The 22,157-nt window shown below is 35.9% G+C and overlaps 1 protein-coding gene across 2 annotated transcripts in view; it reads right to left on the bottom strand.

The window, feature by feature from the left end:
• The window catches only part of LOC123878477 (TNF receptor-associated factor 4), a 115,304-nt gene that overhangs the window by 61,146 nt on the left and 32,001 nt on the right, over positions 1 to 22,157 (bottom strand). For both annotated transcript variants that reach the window (XM_045925671.1, XM_045925679.1), the window contains one exon: positions 17,213 to 17,264. In XM_045925671.1, the coding sequence (XP_045781627.1) occupies positions 17,213 to 17,264 (52 nt within the window). The remainder of the gene's footprint in view (positions 1 to 17,212; positions 17,265 to 22,157) is intronic.

Raw genomic sequence — 22,157 nt, 5'->3', positions numbered from 1 at the left:
AGGTAAATAGTCCAATACAAATAGAGAACCAAAGATTTACGATCACTTACAACAAAATGTTTTGGTCCATCCGTGCCGCCAATTCCCTCATATTTCGTCTTGTCATCGTCCAATTGATACTTTATCTCTTTTCGGTACAACTACTACACCAAAAACCACTCTAACTTGAGCTCTATTCCTAAAGAAAATATTTTAAAAGCAAGGTTTTTGTTTTTTCACCGCCGGTGGTTCAACAATTAACCTGTAAATCGTAGCTTGACACCTTTCTTGTCACAAAATGTCACACAAAGAATTTTCAACCTTGTCTTAATTTACGAAAGTTAAATTTTGTGTGTATTAAAACATTATTTAGTCATAGCCTCACTTAAAGGAAAAGCGATTTTATGTTCATAAATTCAGAGTAGATTTTAATTTGTAGCAGATAAATGATATTGTTGTACCACCAAGCCGCCCTATATCAGCGGGTGCTAAGCGGTATGATTGAAGCTCTTCTACAGAAGATGCCTGATGTCTGATTGTCTGTCTGTATGTTTTGCCGAACTGCCGAAACTGTTGGAGGTCCGATTCTTCGTAATGAATTTGTTAGTGGGTGATCGGATCGTCGGTGTCGCTCTAAACAGGTAGGGATTATAAATAAAAGATTACACGTTTGTCGGTAAACAAAAACACTTCTTTTCGGAAAAATAAAACACTAATTTTGATATGGATTCTTTTGAAAATGTCGCAAGGATGTTTTGCCTGCCCCAAAAAAGGAGTGTAATGTTTTCAGAGTTCATGTATGATGGAGGTATGTGAATTTCTTTATTTTACTATAACTTAGGCCCGAACAGATTAGGTTGTAACTTGTATTGTTAGAATCTTTACTTCATCCCAAGTAACACTAGCACTAGCTAATTATAATTTTTTGAAAAAAAAGTTTTTAATTTTTTTTTTAATTATGTATTTTTGTATTGAAGTTTATAGAATATCAACCTACCTACTTTAAATATTAGTTCAAATAATATCAAACATTAGTGCAAAGAATATTAAAAAAATATATGTTATAATATTTAGAAGTGAGACACAATACCTTATTCTTGCATTTTTCATTCAAAATTTATGAATGATGGTGAGTTTCATATACCTAAAACTAATTTCTAAAAAACTATTTCATCTTTAAAGTATGTATTCAGTATTTCATTCTACAGCAATATTACAACTTTTAAATATAAAATAATCACTTGATGAATGTATTATTTGTACCTATTTAATACCTACGTTATGCGTGTCTAATTTTTAATAACCATAAAAGGATACTTGTATTTGTGTCCACTATCTTAACAATGAACCAATGGAGAGACCAACGAATCCACCTTTACTTTCAAAAGAAAAGCACTGTTAAAACTTGAAAGTAAACAAAAAAGCTAAACAGGAGTTGTCAATTTCCGAACAAAAAGTTGTTTAATGTCTTAACGGTCAATTTTGTTCACCTGCATTATATCTAAAACAGTCATAAAAGTCTTTTGTTGATAAAAGTTGCATTATTGGGGTTAAGGGATTGCGTTTGTTTTCTTTTGTATGTTTTTGGGTTTTGAATAAGTATGGTTTTTTGTTAACTTTGTGTGCATCTCTAAAATTGCAATGCGTGGTAAATTCTTGCGTTGTAGGCAGGTAGCTATGTCCACTGTCGAAGGATTTACTCGAAAATTGCAATTTACGGTTGTTTTTTTTTTCTGTGTTGGCTTCCTACGCTATTGTTTTTAAATAACTGTAATAAATAAAGGATAGAGCCGACTTTGACGATGTAACCTAACCTATGAGAAAATCTACTACTGCTTGACGAAAATTTTGGAAATGATTTTGACTAAGTAGGTACTTAGTATAATACAGTACCTGGGTCTACTTATTAATAATAGTTATTTGGAAAAAGAGAACTGGTAGCCTTCTAAGTTTTCGATAGAACTGAGCCTTGGTATTAAATTATAATAAAATTATCATGATTGAAGAATAAATTGCTTATCAGTGCAAGTGGTTCTAGCGAATAAAGAATGCTTATTACTTATCAATAATGTAGCCCCATTTTTTTTTTGATTAAAAATCAGTTCAAGAAATGTTACAAGAATCTATATATTATATACAAATAGGTAAATATTCAATAAATGCCGCAAACATTATGTGATGTAGGTAATTAAGAAGTAAGATCACACTTTAGTAGGCAAAGACAAGGCAATGACCTCAGACTAAATTAAGCCAAAAATATTCGTAAAGTAGGTATTTAAAAGTAATTATATTAAGTATGAATATTAATTAAAACCCTAAATAGGTAGGTAAGTACTAATTGAAAAGTAATTTGGCCCGTGCACCTCGCTCAGGACGAAATAAGTGTTCGTTCATGTCAATATCGGCAATAAGGTTTGGGAATAGCTGGTTGTCGCCCGTCGCCAATCGTCGCATTATAATGAGCGGAGCCTGTATTTCCGATCCGCAAGGCCGTCCATTCGCCCCGCTCGATACCGCCGAACGATGCTTATCTAGGTATATCTGCACAAAATCAGATAAGTAGGTATAATATTAGGTACACTAAGGTATAGTTCGCGACAAGTCGACATGGCAATCGGGGCGTCCTCCCGCCTCATACCCCGATTGGCATGTCTACCTATCGCGAACTGTAGTTTGTAATCCTAAAATCCTCGATAGCTCAACGTTTGTGAGCGGACTGAATTCCGACAGGTCGGCGGTTCAAACCCAACCCATTGCTCTATTGTCGTACCCGCTCTTGGCACAAGCTTTACGCTTAATTGGAGGGGAAGGTATTAGTCATGATAAGCATGGCTAATATTCTTTAAAAAAAATCGGGTTTACCTTTCCTTGAAAACTGTTATCCAGCGGTCAGCCTTGGCAAGGCAGGTGCTACGAAACGAAGGTTAAAGAATTTCAAATATTTCAAAAATGTAGACGATTATCTGCTGTTCAAACACATGCCCTTTAAAACACCTATTTTTAAATGAGCTTATTTCATTGGCTACATAGTGAATTGTTATAATTTTCATTCATAAAGAGTTTATCAACGGCAGAACTCGAGCGGGCTAGGACGCCGCAAGGTCGCCTGGCGCACGGCATGTCGCAACTTGTTCAATAAGTTCCTTTTCTCTCTCTCTATAGTCGTTATTCCTCATTACTGAGGGTGGTGCCCCTTTTCCATTAATCTTATAATGGTAGGAGGCTCTCTTGGGATTCTAATGCGGTGGGTTCCTAGATTCTTCCGCAAACAACTCTCTAAATCAGAACGAAATATCGACTCTTAGGTTAATTGACAGGTTATTATCAGATGTTAGTGGTAATAACCGGGGCCAACGGCTTAACGTGCTCTCCGAGGCACGGAGGAGACGAAAAGGCTAATTCGGACCTTAAAGTCGGTCACCCATCCAGTTACCGACTTGGATTAACATTGCTTAACAATCAAAATCGATTGATATGCATTGTCACAACTAGGCCACACATCCCTCACCTAGTTCACGGCCACAAGTTCCTATTACTGTTCTCTTTTTATTGTTCAATCGACATTTTGCTTGACTGAAAAACCTCAAGAAAAAAAAACGCCAAATGAGATTCTTATTGGTTGCAAAAGGGATTCTGAAAAGGGATTTAAAGAACAACCGAAAGTCCTTTGATGTGGCCTTATTTACGTAACGTGCCTTCCTAATTTTTTCCTATGTACCTAACGTATTTACACTACTTACCTATATTTTTACGCGACTGTCTAAAAATGTGCCTAAAAAAGTTTTCAGGGTCCATGTATGTTATATGTATGAAAGTATCTGAGTTTTTTTATTCCACCATAACTTCTAAATGCCTGAACAGATTTAAATGTATTATCGTTACAATACTTACACAATCCCAAGTGTCACTGGCTATAATTTTTTTTTAATTCAATATGGCGGCTGTATGGTACATTATCAAAAAAGCGAAAATTACCTAAAATATGAGATAGGTACCTATATCTCAATATCGCAATTCGCAGTCGATAAAAACTTGACATGACAGATGCGACCCCCAGGTTGAGAAACGATGACCATAAGAGTATTAGAACTTATTCGTTGATTAAAACTAAAGCAAATACACAATTTGAAATACATATTATGTATTATGTAAATCCATACTTCCATACTTAATATTATTAATGCGAAAGTGTGTCTGTCTGTCTGCCTGCTACGCTTTCACGGCCCAATCGCTGAACGGATTTTAATGAAAGGTACAAAGTTAGCTTACATCCCGGGGACGGACATAGGCTACTTTTTATACCGGAAAATCAAAGAGTTCTTACGGGATTTTTATAAACCTAAATCCACGCGGACGGAGTCGCGGGTATCATCTAGTTGTAAATATATGGTCAACTCTTTCTTTTTATAAGGTAGGTAGGTATTATGCGATAAGTTAAAAGTCAAAAGGCACACACGTGCAAGCCACCTTGCGCCAGCTGTGGCCGCAGCTGCCGCAAATCATTACCAGTCCAATCTCGCAGCCGCAGAACCCACCTTGTGCCGAGCCTTCCTGTACCCATACACATTGATTTATGTATTTTTTTATATTTTTTTTTTTTATAAAGAATATTAGCCATGTTAAATGACTAATATTCCCCTTTCCTCTCCAACTAAGCGTCAGGCTTGTGCTAGGAGTAGGTACGACAATAGTGCAACAGGCGGGGTTTGAACCGTCGACCTTTCGGTTTTCAGTCCACTCCTTTACCGGTTGAGCTATTGCGCTGATAGCCTAGTGGTTAACACATTAAAACCTCCTATTCGGGAGATCAGGGGTTCGATCCCGGGCACGCACTCCCAACTTTTTCAAGCTATTTGCGTTTAAGCAATTAAAGCTGGCGCAAATCATTACCAGTCGCAGTACCTGAGCCATCCTGTACCCGCTTACATTGATTTATGTATTGCCTGTAGACATGTTATATAGTATAGTGCTTTACTATACAATCGCTTTCGACTATACAGTCGCATCTGGTACCTGATTAGGATTGCCTACATGTTTTAGGGAGAACAAAGTAAGTACACCTATACCTTTTTGAGATACAAACTTCTTTAGTACCTCGTTGAAACCAAAAAGTGATACTCATAAGTTCAAGAATTTCTACTCTTGTTGTTTGAATTTGGATTAACGTTACTCTAGTTCTTATACAGATCTTCTCATTTCTGATTAGATCACGTACAGAAATTCCGAGCAAAATATTTCTCTCCATTGCCTTTAACTGACGAAATAAACTTTAACTTCCGCAGTTAAATATTATCAAGCGATTAAAAAATATATAATTTTAAAAAATTAAATTAATTTGTCGCTAATTATTATGGTCGACAAATGCCTAATTCCACCGAGTCAAAGACCTAGACAAGTCATTAGAGCTAGTATTCTATAAATAGCGCGCAAGCTGGGAAAGCAAAAAAAAGTGGTTGAGCACAGCTGTCTTTACGTAATAGAACGACATCGATTGACCCCAGTTTTGTGATGCCGAGCCACGTTGTCTGTATCTGATGAATAATTCAGATGAATTTTGAGCTAGATCCATTTGTTAGACCGGCGACGAATCCAAGTTGCTACTTAACATGTTATCTGATTCTGTAGTCACGAACTGATATATTACAACTGAGATATACGAAAAAACTCTGTTTTTATATGAATTACGAGAAAAGGCTCTCTAAGTGATTATTATCGCCGCCTATGAATATTTGCAGCATTACAGGAACCGTCAATGTTTTGCTGACTTTTTAGAAAAACTTGCCAAAAGTTAATTCGAAAGTTCCAAATTCGTAGTTTTATTTGTAAAAATAATAATTGTAATGGTAGCGCGTTGATGTCTTTTGTACCGAAGATTATTCTGATAAGAGTTTAGGCTATTGAATTTAAGAAATCACTAGGTATACTTACCCATTTTTAAAATAATATTTTGTCAGTATTTTTGGTGCCGGGTCCGTAATCCCATTCTAGGGTCCTAAGGCATACCACCATGTGCCCGAGGTCTCACTGGTATATTACCATGTACCTGTAATGTAACCCACGGGGGTGGGTTTAAGGGTTTTCACCATGTACTCGCAATCCCAATATAAGAGTAAGAACCTACATTTTGAATAAGTGATAGAATCACAAATGTATCATAACTTATAAGAGACACGACAATAGCTGTTGTCCTACAGAAATTAATCTATTTTGATTTTGAGTATTTTCAGGAATGCAGAGCGGCTCAGCTAGTCTTCGATAAGTACCAAGTACCAAAACCTCTCAAGTTATAAATCAAAGCCCATAGGTACTTACCAGGAGTTATGATCTTCAAAAATGACCACATTGATGGCCATAAACCACATTATATTAAGTTATGCCCGAAAGTATACTTCATCCACATTTGTATAAAGTGAGGTATTAATATGGGCAATAAATCACATTCCCAAACAAAGCACCTCGAATGTGTTGGAGGGAATCTATCACATTGTCACATAATGTTTCATGCCTTTATGAGGAGGGTGACCATGGATAACGTAATACTTTTACGAGGGATGGTTCTCAGTTATTAATTATAATTGGCTCGTCTTTTTTAATTAAATAAATGACTAGCTAATGCCTTGAACTCAACCCGCGTACATTTGGTTCTTTGAAAATTCCGTTGGAAGTGAGAACTCGTTAATTTTTTAGGACCTGCCCCCAGAATCCAAGCTGACTTTGTGCCACTGCTAAATCGGTTCGGCGGTTGAGCCATGAAAGGTTTACAAAAACAAACAGTACCTACTACTTTCGTATTTACAATATAAATGGATTTTAAAACGATGAACACTACTACCACACGTTTTAATGTTTTTTAATCAACCATTTTTTTAACAACTGTTTGGGAAAAGTCGTTGATCAAGACTATGTACATAAAGTTATAACCAGTGTTAAGTATCTAGATAAGCAGTGCTCAAAAAATAAAAGATAAAAAAATATATCATTATACTTAAAAATGCAAAGTATATGAAGACACAGGTTACTCTACCCCTCTCTATTTAGGTACTCGTATCTATACCATATAATAAATAAAATATTGTGACACAAGACATTTTATTCAAGGATATTAACTTAACTAGGTACATGTACCTTCTTGGCAAATCCTTTTTTGTAATTTATATATATTTTAGCACTAATCCAATAACTACTCATTGATGAAATAGAGTATTTCTTACGAGAATATTTACTAGAGTGGTTTATCAGAAAATTATCATTTTCCTAACTAATTAATCTTGAATGGTCACCCGAATCATAGTTATCTACAGTAATCATAATCTATCACACGTAGTTAGACATTATTGGTGCAATGCTCCGCTGTACTTCGAAATTCGAGGCCCATCAAATGGTCCCTTTATATTCAGAGTGATGTGGGTAAGTACAAGTACTATTCGTAGATGATTAGGGTCAGTCTGAAATTTTTTAGTACCTCAGAAATGTTTTATCCGACTTTTAAAAAGGCAGGGAGGTTCTCACCTCGCCATGTTTTTTTATAATTAATATTTAAGGTTTTTATTACTTGGTTAAATATTTTAAAAATTTACTACGATTTTTTTATTTAGTAGGTTATTACCTACATATTTTTATTAAAAACTTACGTGCACAAGTTTCTCTCTTTTTTCGTAAAAACTTAATCAAATGCTGTTAATATAATCTCTAGTTTAGACTTCAATTATTATTGTTACTAATTATTATTTATGTAGTGAGAAACTTAAATAAAATTTTAATAACATTATTTAAAACTAATCCAAAAAAATTAAAAACTCATGTCCTAGTATTATTATTATAATACTTAATATTTTTTTAGTTAGGGACCTCTACTAAAACTCTAGACTTAGAGATGTTAAATGAGCCAAAATCATGGGTCAACTGAATATAAATTTTAGTTGATCTCGTTGTAGAATGCCCCACCTAATAACGCACTTTCGTCACAAAGAAGTGAAATGTGTGACCTATGGCCGCGGTGACCATATACATAGATGGCGATGACTCAGCTCCGATATGTCCGTGTGTCCGTGTGTCCGACGCAACGTCGCGCTAAGCTGACAGTGGTATGCATGCACAGTGCATTGTTTAATGATCTATTTGTTACCATTACAAAAAGGAGATTAAACCTCATAGGGCCATCGAAATTAGACCCTATAGAATCGTCCGTTAATGGATAAAAGTTACAAACTGGACAACATATTATCTATACTAATTACTGAGTAGAGAATTCACAATAGCATAAGTATTTAGAACTAAATGTTGCACGTGACTTCGTCCGCATAGATTTAGGTAAGTAACAGACAGGCTGAAAACCAGGCACACTTTCACATTTATAAAATTGTTTGGATTCTGTAGTTCCCAGATCACAACTGTCCTATTACGAAGTTATAGTTTTTTCATTCCTTTCCATTCGATTCCACCAGCCTGTATGTGTCCACAGCTGGACATAGGCCTTTCCACACTGCGCTTACCGGTGCGCGGTCTCCACTCCAGAATACGTCTGTCCCAGTTATGGTTCGATGGACTGCAATTATTGCAAAATATTATAGTTATGAGGTATTTAAGGTGATCTAAGCTAAAACTGTGAATTTTTGTCCAAAAATGTGAACCGGAGAAACGTGATAAAAGTCTCGACTTTTGCCGCGATGTTTCGAGTACTACTCAAGAAAATTTGAGCTTCACCCTATTTGATGCGCAGGCGCAGCGCGCCGTTGACACACAGAATTCCTAGCGTGAGAAAAGGCGAGATAGAGCGACAAATGACCGGCAATACGGTAACGAGATAAGCTGTGGTGCGGTCTTCTGTGAAGTGGAGATGTAACTGATTTCTTGTTAATTGTTTAGAAGCCGCTTATTTGTTTTACTGTTAGTTATTTAAAGTATTTTTTTTTTGAGCTGTTAGTGTGATTTTTTCTATCCAATACACTACGTACCTATACGTCCAAAATCTAAGGATTTTTCTTGCAATCTGCTAAATCCACACTACTTATAAATGCGCGAGTGTGTGTGTCTGTCTGTCTGCAAGCTTTTTACGGCCCATCCATTGAACTGATTTTGACGAAATTTGGTAAAGAGATAGCTTGCATCCCGGGAACGGGCATAAGCTATTTTTTGCGCCGGAAAATCAAAGAGTTCCCACGGGATTTTTAAACGCCCATCCGTTTAATCAATTTTAACGTAAGGTATATATACGCAGCGGCTCCTAGTTGGTGGTTTTCGAATAAATAGGTAAAAAAGTTAACGTAAAAAATGAAGTTTTTTTCTTCCATTATCCCTTACTGTAAGATTATGTGACCGCAATCAATTCCATCCCGTCGTTGTGTGTATTGGTCTGTCATGACATCATCAAAGCTATCACGTAAAGACATGTGTGTACCTAAGCGTAAGAATACCATAACTCCAGTGTTATTTATAATCATAAATTACCATAGAAATAAAACAAACGTGAGAGCCATAAGTTTTTCAATCCAAATAGGACGCAGGCCATAACAGATATGATTCAAATCAAACAAAGATAATATCTCGGGTGTAATGTATTCGGACATTAATAAATTCTTAGAGATATTGTAAGGGAGCGTTAGGGCGGCCACAAACGGTAGATTTTTTCATATCTTAAACGCGTGATTAAGAATTAAGAAACTACTAAGATAGTTAATGTGAATCCTTTGTGAATTATTCTTTTGTAATTTTTAGATTTAAGTAAATATTTTTAGTATATTTTGTAAATAAAGATTAGTGAACAAAACCAGATGTTATAGTTTGCACCCAGCCTTATTTCCCAAAATAATATGGGAAGATAGAGTTCACCGACCTGATCTGAAAAGGACCCAATTTGACTATATTCATAAGGCATAATAATATAAAGTTGAACGCTTTATTCGGCCCATTTTGATGTAAAGTAGTTGTAAACAATTGAGTTGAGGGGACGTGAGGGAACGTCTTAGCAGTGACCGTTTGACATCGCCTATTCAAATTAAAGATATCTTGGAATATAATGCTTTTGTTGAAATAGAAATGGGATACGGATTTTATTATTCATAGGATTAGCTGCTTAACTAGTTTTTGATGTGGTTTTTTGTTTAGGTACCTATTGGGAAATTTAATCTTGATGGTGGTGGGTATCCATTGTTTACTTCTTCTACATGTGAAAAGAATCTTAAATTGGATATCTACCACTATAACACAGATTTAAAAATGTTGTAATATCCATTATAAAATATATTTATACAATGTCTTACGCCTGGACTCACGTGATTAGTCGGATTATGCCCCCGTCTAGTCCAGGGTCCTTTTTGGGTTCCGTAAAGCCTCTACTGTCCGTCCGTCCGTCTGTCTGTCAGCGGACTGTATCTCGGTAGAGATAAATTTTTACATTATAACAACAAAATAATATGATAGTTGAAATTTCAAAATGCCGCTATGAAAATTAAAAAAAAAGTGTTATTTCTTATACGATGGTATGCGGAACCCTTCATGTGTGAGTCCGATTCACACTTGACCGACGTGGCTTTCATACCTTATAGCCAATGTCAGTCCGGAATCGGGATGATGAAAGGATTCTAATTTCTAACGATATCCCATACATCCAAATCTGTTCAGGTATTTATTACTATTTAAGTAATGGTGGAACAAAGAAACGCACATAGGTACATACCTACATACATGAACTCTGAAAACATAATATGCTTTTTTTGAAGAGTTGTGCAAAATGCTTGCCTTTCAATATACATTTTAGGTATATTATGTATAGTGTCTATTATTTTTTGGGGTTTCAAATTCAATTTCTCAAAAAATGCATTATCGAAATCTATTAGGTTAACAACAAAAGATCACATACCTTAAACGTATAATAATAGTAACCCGATCGCATATAAACGTCGTTCAATAGGAAACCCAAAAACTTTATCTCTATTCACCCCTTTCCTTTTTGAAAGGTGACGATATTGTTTGGAACAGCCGGATTCGAACATAGATACCTTTATATTTTAACGAAGCGTAAAAATAATGAAAGCCCACAACTAGGCGTAGTACGCGACAGATTGAGATGGCAACCGGAGTGTGCGGCTGTGCGGGTTGTACGGGGCGGACGAAATCGCAGGCATCAACCAGTAATTTACTTAAGTGTATATAATAATCAAAAGTTTTTTGTTTTATCCATACTAATATTATAAATGCGAAAGTGTGTCTGTCTGTCTGCCTGTCTGTCTGTCTATCTGTCTGCTACTTTTTCACGGCCCAACAGTTTAACTGATTCTGGTGAAATTTGGTACAGGGTTAGCTTATATCCCGGGGATAGACATAGGCTAGTTCAGAATAGGCAAGCGCTTGACCACAATCACACCTGATGGAAAGTGATGATCGGTCTAAGATGGGACGCGTTTACCTACACTCTTGTTTAAAATATACCCGGATATTTGGTATAGGTAAATTAGTAAATAAAATTATCTGCTCAGTTTAAACAGTGACAGTAATAATAAAACATAGGAACAAGTTAGGTTGGCTATACATAGTTTAGGAGCAAGCTGCAAAAGTAGCTATTCCTTAGAACACGTTTTCAGACTTCATAGGATAAAACCAAAAGCAACGGCTAACATTAGTTCCTGTAGCGCTGATTCTCACGACCTGCGGCTTGCACTCGACAAAACAACATGCTATACACGAGCTTTGAGGACCTTTCTATAAAAACCAAAGAATAACTTAAAAGGTACTCTGTGACAACATATTCTGCTTTCAATACCTTGGACAACACAATTAGCTACAGTATAATAATGAAACTTAGGAACAAATAAGGTAAGTTATACATAGTCTAAGAAGCTATTTCTTAGAACACGCTTTTAGACTTTACAGCATAAAGCCAAAAGCCGCAGCTAATAATTATTTAGTTCCTGTAGCGCTGGTTCCCACGACCTGCAGCTTGCACGCGTATTACTTGCACTCGACAAAACATCGCGCCACACGAGTATTGAGGACCATTCCACAAAACTCAAAGATTAGTTTTCTACTACAACAACTACTTTCAAAACCTAGGACAGCAAAATTAGCCACAGTATAACATTTAGTTCCTGTAGCGCTCGTTTTCACGACCTGTGGCTTGCACGCGTATTACTTGCACAAAACAGCACACCACATGAACTTTGTGGACGCTTTTTTAACTGACTACGACAAAGACAAAAGGAAAAGTATGTATACCTATGTATTTGTATATTTCACTGTAGCACGTAAACTACTTAGGCTAATCTAATTCAACACCTTTTTCAACTACATTAATTTGCTTTAACGTACCAATGGAAACTGAGAGCGTCATCTTGAAAAATTAAAAATTGCTTTGCTTTTTTGGGTGTTGTTCTTGATAAATATCTACCTAAAATTAAAGTACCTAAACTACACCTAAACAGATAGTTGTACCAGAAAAAGTTATTATTATTTGAGCTGATTAGTCCATTACGAGGTAATTAATAATAATTAACACAACTTTAACATAATTATTAATACAATATAATTATTAATAATTAAATACAACTATGTTTGATAAACTAATTAAACTAGGTTAGGTAGCACAATCAATTAATTAGCCATCACCAGAGACATCTAGTGTTCAAAGCCGACACTAATCACCTGTCCACTTCGCTCCATAGTTCACCTGTTGGAAGCGAGATAGGTATACAACAACACTCTCTAATTAGACAAAGACGGCAGGATTGCTGATAGACCGGTACGGCTGCGTGAAGTGAGAACAAGAGGATAACATCATAGTCTAGCAATCATACAGACGGAGAACTAAATAATGTGCTTCGAGAAAACAATGAAAGATGCGTGGGGAAGTGAATACCATGTACTTAATTCCATAAATAGGTACGTAGAGTTTAAAGAAGTTAGAGAAACAAAAAATATTTTTTACTTTTTAGTGTTTGTGGTTATTGAAGACGGGTTATTTATTTTTTGAATGTCATAATTTTTAGTGGCCGCACTGTATTAAAATATGCTATGCCTGGTTAAAAACCTACTGTTTACTAAGCTATTACACTGATCGCGAGCAATTTACTCTTATCCATTGAGGAGTCCTGTTCTCCATCTCCGAAGATATTCATCAGTTCTTCACGAAAATATGGAACCACTTGGAAGGTATACGCATTCAGAAAAAAGGCCAAATTGGTCCAGGCGTCTTCGAGTAATCGGAGAACATATATTACATTTTAAAAAAAAGATTCTGACGAATTGAGAACCTCCTCCTTTTTGAAGTCGGTTAAAAATAAAAAATATTTTGCCAACTGTAGGATTGCTACACGGTGGCACAGGTGACCGGTTAGCATTGCAAGGTCGTTCCACGGGGTGAGTGACACCGAGCTGCGCCCGCGTCGCTAGCGTGCCAAAACACAGTTTATTACAATATGCAGACACTATTGATTTTTAATTGATAAATTAACTAGTTATGCAACCGATCGCGGTGTTCACATTATAATCGCATCTTCTTCGCGTAGAACCCTACTAAATGCTAACTGCATCAGCAGTCGTTGCCGTCGTCTCAACCGACGTCCACGGTTGGACAAAGGCACGACAAAGGTCTAAAAAAACTTTAAAAACATGTTTGTACGTGTAGTACCTACGCGACTGGTCGAGATGGCACTCGGGGCGACCATCTTGACCTATCGCGTACTAGACATATTACCTATATTGACATTTGTAAGTGTTAAAACACTTAAACGACTTATACATATTTACATGATACTTATATGAATTTAGTATTTGTCATTTATTTAATTTTTATTGTGTTTAGTTTTAAGTTTATATTGTGCCTATTATCTTATTATTATATTATTAAGTATCTCCATAGAACACGGTCTTGTGTTGCTTCTATCAAGTTTTATGCATCGATGTTATAATAGCACCATGTGAAATAGATTGGTAAGGATGTGAATTTCACATAGTAGATAACTATTCGTATCTTCTCTAGTCAATGTTTACATCTATAGTAATAGACAAATCATTAGACCTTTGGCAAAAAGCGTACAAATTTTGTTTTATAGCCACCATTGCGAATATGCTCACTAGACTTCTTAGCTAATTCATGTATCCGGCACGAGGAACCAAAACTAAGGGCCGGCGTATACAGAGGGAGTGGAGTAAAGATGAGTCTTTTTGATAAAAACTTGGGAAATCGACCAACGTGACTTGTTGCAGCGATACATCCACAAAAAGGTCGCGATACAATAGCGACATGTCGTTGGCCCGAGATTACTTTAGTTTTCCTCGAGGTAAGCAAAAATACCTAGCTTCTCGCTGAAATGTTGTGTAAGAGTCGCACTATACGCAGCCCATAATATTATGACCTGGCCTATGTTCCTGTGAACTGACAATGAAGATACGAGTATAAATATAACTCTACAGGATTCAAAGTGGCGGGGAAATTGCGTTGCTTACGCGCTGTCCGAGAAAATATCTGCGATTTGTTTATCTTTTAAGCAAACTAAGAAAAAATTTAATATACGTTTGCCCACGATTCAGTATCGGTGATGTCGCGATTCAGAATCGCGTTCAAAATACGCGCGGCTGTCTCGCTACAAAAAGTCGCACTGGGCAATTTCCCTTAAAGTCAGCTTTATGTAATTTGACATACGATTTAAATTGGCATACTGAAAACCAATCTGAAACTTAAATTAAGTTTTAAGTTGCCAAGAAGACTGAGACTGTCTCGACTCTGTCGGCGGTGTGCGCTGCGCCTAAGTCTTCTTGGTATATTAACATAAGAATGATCGACGCGGTGCGGCGTAGTTATTTTTCTATTGACCTTTGAAAAAATGTGAATCATTTTCATGTTTAACGCTCGTTGTCTGTTTTTGTGTTAGTCACGATTTTGTGAAAGAAAAGCTTTGTTATGGTATGGAATTCTATTGATATGATTTAATACACATTTTGTAACTTTAGGTTCTGAAGGCTCAACTCTTAAGCTGCTCTATGACTTTATGTAATAAATATATAAGTAGAAGATAAGCAGACATTCATCTTTTGAATAAAGTAAGTATAGGTATAGGTACTTACCTACTTAATGTCTTTGAAACGTTTTGTAGATCTTATAGATAAAAATAAAATACAACCGTTCCATAATAAAAATCAAAACTACGAAATAAACCATAAACACGAAAACTTAAGGCCATAAAATAACAATTAAACAGATAGGTGGATATAAAAACAAAAGTAACAGTAAAGTTCATAAAATATTTCGTGCTTCTAACCATTAGGTAGGTATCGCAGTCACCGATTCCCATAGAACCGAGAAGTTTTTACATAAACCCATGGTGCGATCGTGATGGCACAATTAATATGCCGATCGACTTTTCTACTGCCATATTCATATCTAGTGTCAAGATGTTTAAAAATAGTACCTATAAGTTAACTAACTAAAATCAGATAATCCTTTAAGTTGGTAAGTGTGAATAAATCATCTTCTCTTCAATCTAGAGACATCAATCATTACCAACTTTCCATGATTGGCAATGCAATGCAAGCCTATCTTGCAATTTATAAAAAACGTGAGCAAGTGTTCCGTAGGTAGGTACTACAGTCGTATTTTTCGACATCTTGTACCCATTTTCATTTTTTTTTCTTATGTAACCACAAATTCACGGTTTTTTATTTTCCCTTAGGTGTGCTATAAGACCTACCTACTTGCTAAATTTCGTGATTCTAGGTCAACGGGAAGTAACTAGGTAGGTACCTTGTAGGTTGCTTTACAGACAGACATACAGTCCTTTTTTTACGGAGGAGGCATTCCTCCGTAAAGGCACAGAGGAAGCACGGAACCCTAAAATGAATGTAAAATGCAACATCGCCTAAGATGTAGGTAGATCGTGTTCGTTCAACTTCAAATCACAATGCCGCCGAGTTTCGCACAATTCGTAATTCAAGAGGATAGATTCCTCGCACGCGCATAATGTTCACACGATGTTATTTCCAATTCAATTACGATCGAGCTAGAAGCTAGAAAACTTCGGAATAGAAACTAAGTAGGTAGGTACCTAAATCTAGAATTATTGTTCATGATTGACATCCGTTATTACCTTGGGTACTTTCAAAGTTGATAGTAACAATCCATATTCCTTCGTATTTGTGACTTTTCAGAAGGTCGCAAATCGCAATGCAAGCATAATATTTACGCTGTAAGTTGCTAGGTAACTTTTGAACCCTGCTTGCAATGGCTTCATGAAATTGGCAGCCCTATCTTGTTCATAATAGGTACCTATAACATTTTTAATTATATAGTAAACCTATCCCTAACTTTAACGGTGAAGGAAAACATCGTGAGGAAACCGGCATGCCTAAGTAATGTTCTCAGAGGTATGTGGAATCTGCCAACTCGCATTTGGCCAGCGTGGTAGACTAGGACCACCTAGGACCAAAATATCCTTCTCATCTTGACAGTAGACTCAAGCCGGCGACGCCGAACGGGTTGATGTGTCGTACTGCGGTGTACCTAGTATTGTGCTTGCTTTGATCAATAAAAAGATTATTTTGTAGTTAATTTTAACTCTATTCATTAAAAATGGACCATACAATTTTATTGAGGACAAAAAAATATATTATTAGGTACTTTTATCAAAAATCCTAGGGAGGGAGGTAATAGGTAGTAGGTAGAGGCATAAATACAATATTAATTTGACTTTTTTTATCTATCTTAAAACAGTAAAGTTAAGCCTTCTTGAAATACAACATAACAAGAAACCTAACCCTCTGTTTATCAAAGCCATTAGGGCTCGTTAAAATGACAGTAAAACTAGATCGGAATCGTCGCGTGACCATAACTTGGAGCTTTTGTAAACAACGCCATCTATCAACAACTGTTTGAACCGCTTCATGGTTAGCGACCACCCAATGCGAGTCCGTAATAAAAACATAGAGGTCGATAGGGTTCATCATTAATTTGCTGCAGTAGAACTTCATCCAATCCTGCCAAGTTAGCCCGCTTCCATCTTAGACTGCATCATCACTTACCATCAGGTGAAATTTGCAGCTAACTTGTATATGAGAATAAAAATAAAAACTTAGAATTTAGGAAAGTTGACCAAAGTCGAAGATTAAAAAGAAAATTGAGTAGCTAGTTGAAGTATGAATAAGAATAATAATTAAATTGAGTAGGTAACTAAAGTAAAGTACTGAATGTTTTGGTATTTAGGTATTTTGGTACATCCTACGCAAAATGTTCTTAAAATATTCTTACCTTGGCGTAATCGACAGGTGAAGCATTCACAGGACTTGTGAACAATCCCTCGCTGAAACAAAAGTATACATAAATTAATCAATTGACACTCCTCTATAGAATAGAATAGAATAGATTTTTATTCAAGTAAACTTTTACAAGAGCTTTCGTCAAAATAATTTACCAGTAACCTAATAATAACCTTGTATCAATAAGAAGAATTAATTAGGTAGCTTAGGTAATTACAAAGGATATCTTGGCACTCCTTTTGGGCACTTGGGCTTCGCCGTAGTCGGGTAAAAAACCCCGACTGCGGTTTGCACTGCATCCTTTTCAGCCCGCACATTAAAGAGCATAAAATCCACAATTTTGTTTTTTTTTTTAAATTTTATATACCCAGTGACACTCACGCCATCAAGACGAAACTAATGACGTATTATCTAAACGAACAGCCTCCCTGGTGTAGTGATAAGGTCTTTTTAGTGCGAGGTCCCGGGTTCGATTTCTGGCAGGGGTTTGGAATTTTATAATTTCTAAAATTTTTGGGTCTGGTCTGGTGGGAGGCTTTGGCCGTGGCTAGTTACCACCCTACCGACAAAGCCGCGCCACCAAGCCATTTAACGTTCCGGTACGATGCCGTGTAGAAATCAAAGGGGTATGGGTTTAATGAAAACTACCCTTCCAGGTTAGCCCGCTTCCATCTTAGACTGCATCATCACTTACCACCAGGTGAGATTGCAGTCAAAGGCTAGCTTGTGTGTGAATTTTAAAAACCAACCTAATGACAAATCATTCATCTATCAAAATCGGTTGAGCCGTTAACAGGGCTCTCTCCGTCACTCGTTTCCACTCGTTTCATACAATCGTAGTTCCAATTTCATTTGAATACTAAGCAACCAAAGTCCATGAAATTTTGTAGACATATTCTAGAAACTAATATCTGTGTCTGTGGTGTTTTAGATTTTTCTAAAAATATGTAGTTTTAAAATTACAGGGGCTCCAAGATTTGTATGAAAATTTTAAGACCGCGTAACTTTGAAACCGAATATTTTAACAGAAATCTGGAAAACCACAGACATAGATATTAGTTTCTAGAATATGTCTGCAAAATTTCATGGACTTAGGTTGCTTAATATTCAAATGAAATTGGAACTACAATTGTATGAAACGAGTGGAAACGAGTGACGGAGAGAGCCCTCTTAAGTAGTTACAAGAAGACATAGGAACGGACATGATCAAAGACTCTAAGTAATTAACGTGGTGTTTTCAGAAATCAATTACCGCCTCCGTGGAGCGGAACACTGCAATTATGGATACTTACTAAGTAACAACGCCTCTTGATTACTAAGATATTAATTGAATTACAATCACTGGAATGACATGCCTAAAGAGAACTAAGGAATCTCACTTATTTTCTTCTAATGAAATAATTGCAGAAACCAGTTCAACGTATAAAACACAAGTATAAATTAAAAATTTATAACACCCCCGACAAGTGAAGGTTACAGTAACTAGAAAAGAGCTGATAGCTTTCAAACGGCTGAACCGATTTTCTTGGATCACAGCTAAGAACACTCTCGATCAAGCCACCTTTCAAACAAAAAAAAACTAAATTAAAATCGGTTCATTAGTTTAGGAGCTAGTTACGATGTCATAGACAGATACACAGATACACAGACACACAGATACACACGTCAAACTTATAACACCCCCCTTTTTGGGTCGGGGGTTAATAAACAAATTAAATTATGTTAATTGTACCTAAAAGGGGTCTTCCACCAGAGGTCTCCATTTCAGTATATTGGGACCCCAACGCCTATCGGTTTCTCGAACTAGTTATATGTATAATTTGTATACTCTGCCCATTGTCACTTCAGCATCGCAACCCGTTGAGCTATGGCGGTTTCTCTGGTTCTCCTATGAATCTCCTCATTTCTAATTTCAAACTCCAAGATAGCTCTCTCCATTGAGTTTATTATGAGGAGGATATCTCATCGGTAGGTACTTCTTAAAACTTCATTTCAACTTTGCTTACCTAATTAGTAAACTCTGAGCAAAGTCAAAGTACGCTCTATAAGATTCAAGCTAAAACTTGCTTCAACAGCTACCGCTTGTACAACAAGCGTGGACTGCCCACCAAAGCATTAATATGAATATGTATTTGAATAATGGATTTATACTTTGGTATCTTATAATTCATTCACAACCCTTCCTTGTCATCAATAACAATCTCGCGCTATTAATTTTGCATAAAAGTGCATAGACCGATAATCGGTTTAATGCACTTTTGCTTTTTAGGGTTCCTTTAATTATATTACTAAGCCTCTGTCCGTCCGTCTGTCGATACATCTCTCAGCGGGCTGTATTTCGTTAACCGTCGTAATAGGTAGAGAATTGAAATTTAATAATTTAAAATAAATAATATTTTTTTTAAAATGACCGCTATGAAAAAGTGCTATTTCTTATACGCTAGTATGGAACCCCTAATGTAAGAGTCCGATTCGGACTTGACCGATTTTTCCTCATTAACATAGAATCGAACAAGTTATGCAACTATTAGTTAAATAACATAACGTGGTTGTCCGTCATAAAGTGTTCATTTTAATGCCATCGCCTGAGAGTATTATGAGCTTGATGATAATATTAACTGCGATTTTATGCTAAGTTTATTTTTTAATTTGTTTACCGGTTAACGCTTGAATGCTCTCTTAATTAATGGTAGATGATGAAACAAGTGCTTGATGACAAACTCTGTAGTAGTGGCTCAAGAGCTTGTTAAAATCAGATCTACGTGATAGTATAAACATATAAAGGCTGAGGTTTTTTCTGCAAGGACCTTGCAGCGTGTACATAAGATTAGGAACACTACTATTACATAATATATATATAGGTACAAAAAAGATGACTTCTTGTCTTGTTTGCGTCGTTTGAAGGATTTGAAAGCATCAGATGTAGGATTTCCCGGCAATCCAACTCGTATCTATATAAATGACCACCTATCGAGCTTTAATAAAATGCTTTTACAGAAAGCCAAAGTCTTGGCAAAAGAAAAAAAGTATGATTATTGCTGGGTACGCAACTGTACGGTCATGGTTCGTCAAAACGAGAAATCAAAAATTATACATATAACTTCGGAAGAATCTCTAAAAAAAATAGTTTAAGAAATACCTATATGTTGTTGTACTTATATAGAAGTTATATTATAGTGCACATTGTTATCACACTCATAATAAAAGCCTTTAAAAAATTTTTCTTTGATCGACAAAGGTTTATTACGTTTGTACACTCATTACACTTATTTACATGTAACTATATTGTATTAAACTTACTTTTCATAAAGTATCATAGAATCAGAAAAATGTTTGCGACACCTGAATATTCGTTTAGCTGCTTGGTCCTTTTGTTTCCAAACCGGTATTGCGAGAAACTGGATAGTGGATGGTTACATCAAAGCGTACTGTTCATTGCTTGCATGGTGAGAGCTTACTTACTCGTTGTCATTTCTCGGAAAGCAATGTATAAGAACTTAGTCGTACTTATCACGTATTGTGTTATTTATAACGATATATCAGGCCCGATAAATGACTGTAGCTCGAAATTATTGTACATAAAAATACTTTTGTGGTCGTTATTTAATGAAGTTATTTGTAATAATATGGATTTATCTGTAATTTCGGTTTTAGTCTCGCTAACTTATCATACAATACGCATTGTAAAAATAAAGCATGTCGTTATAATACTTTTTTACAATGGATATTACAAGTCATCCGAACAGATATTCGTAGCTTTAAATTACAAAGTTACAATTATTCAGGTATTTAGTCATAGCTTAAGTATAATATCAAGAGAAGCTTACGTAATATTTACAATTAATATAAAACCTAAACTGCAGCAGTGTTAATTAGTGTTTACTATCAGAATGTCCGTGGGTTACGGACAAAAACTACTGGTTTCTTTAAAGCTATTCTGAAACATGACTATGACGTTATATGTTTGAGCGAAACTTGGCTACTGCCGGGAATTAGCGACGCTGAATTATTTGACTCTCGCTATAACGTGTACCGTACAGATCGAGATTATGAACGTTTAGGAATGAAAATGGGAGGCGGTACACTAATCGCCATACACCGTACTCTTACCACTAACATTTCCAATATTCGTCCATTACCAGTATTTCCTGATGCAGAAATTACGCAAATAAATATCTCATTATGTCGTGGCCCAGCTACTAAAGATGTTCGTTTATTTTGTTGCTACTTCCCACAAAATGTACATCAAGTATGGTCTCAGATGCAATTCTTCGAACATTTATCAGACTTACATGTTGAAAATCCAACTGATGTATATTTGGTGGTGGGTGACTTTAATATCAGGAATGCCGAATGGGAACCTAATCCTGACGATTTAAATAATTATGTTATTTTGAATCCAGGTGTTGATCAACTGACAACTCAATTGTCTTCATTTTTATGCTTCACCGGATGGTCGCAATTTAACTGTATAAGTAATATGAACAATAGGTTTTTAGATTTAGTCATATCCAGCTCAACTTGCTCAGTGTCAAGATCGGAACCTTTATCCCTCCCTGAAGATAATCATCATCCTGCTTTGAACGTAAATATCAATGTGAACTATTTGCAGCCTAGTCTAAGGCCTCCTCCTCGTCTTGTGCATCGATTTCATACAGCCGATTACAGTTCTATTAATATTGAACTAGCAAAAACCGATTGGGATGCATGCTTCAGCGGTAAAAGTGTGGAAGAAGCGGTGACTGAATTTTATACGATAGTTAACTTGATAATTGATAAATTTATCCCATCTAGACTCGTTATAAATAGTTCTAGATATCCTATATGGTACTCGCGCCCTTTAATAAAACTGGTAAATAAAAAACTAAAATTGCATAAAAAATGGAAGATTTATGGTAGACAATGTGATTATATTTTGTTTTCAGAACTGCGGCGTG

The sequence above is a fragment of the Maniola jurtina genome, chromosome 3 (assembly GCF_905333055.1).
Source record: "Maniola jurtina chromosome 3, ilManJurt1.1, whole genome shotgun sequence".
Classification (NCBI taxonomy): Eukaryota; Metazoa; Arthropoda; class Insecta; order Lepidoptera; family Nymphalidae; genus Maniola; species Maniola jurtina.
This window is presented reverse-complemented; position numbering and strand designations above follow the sequence as displayed.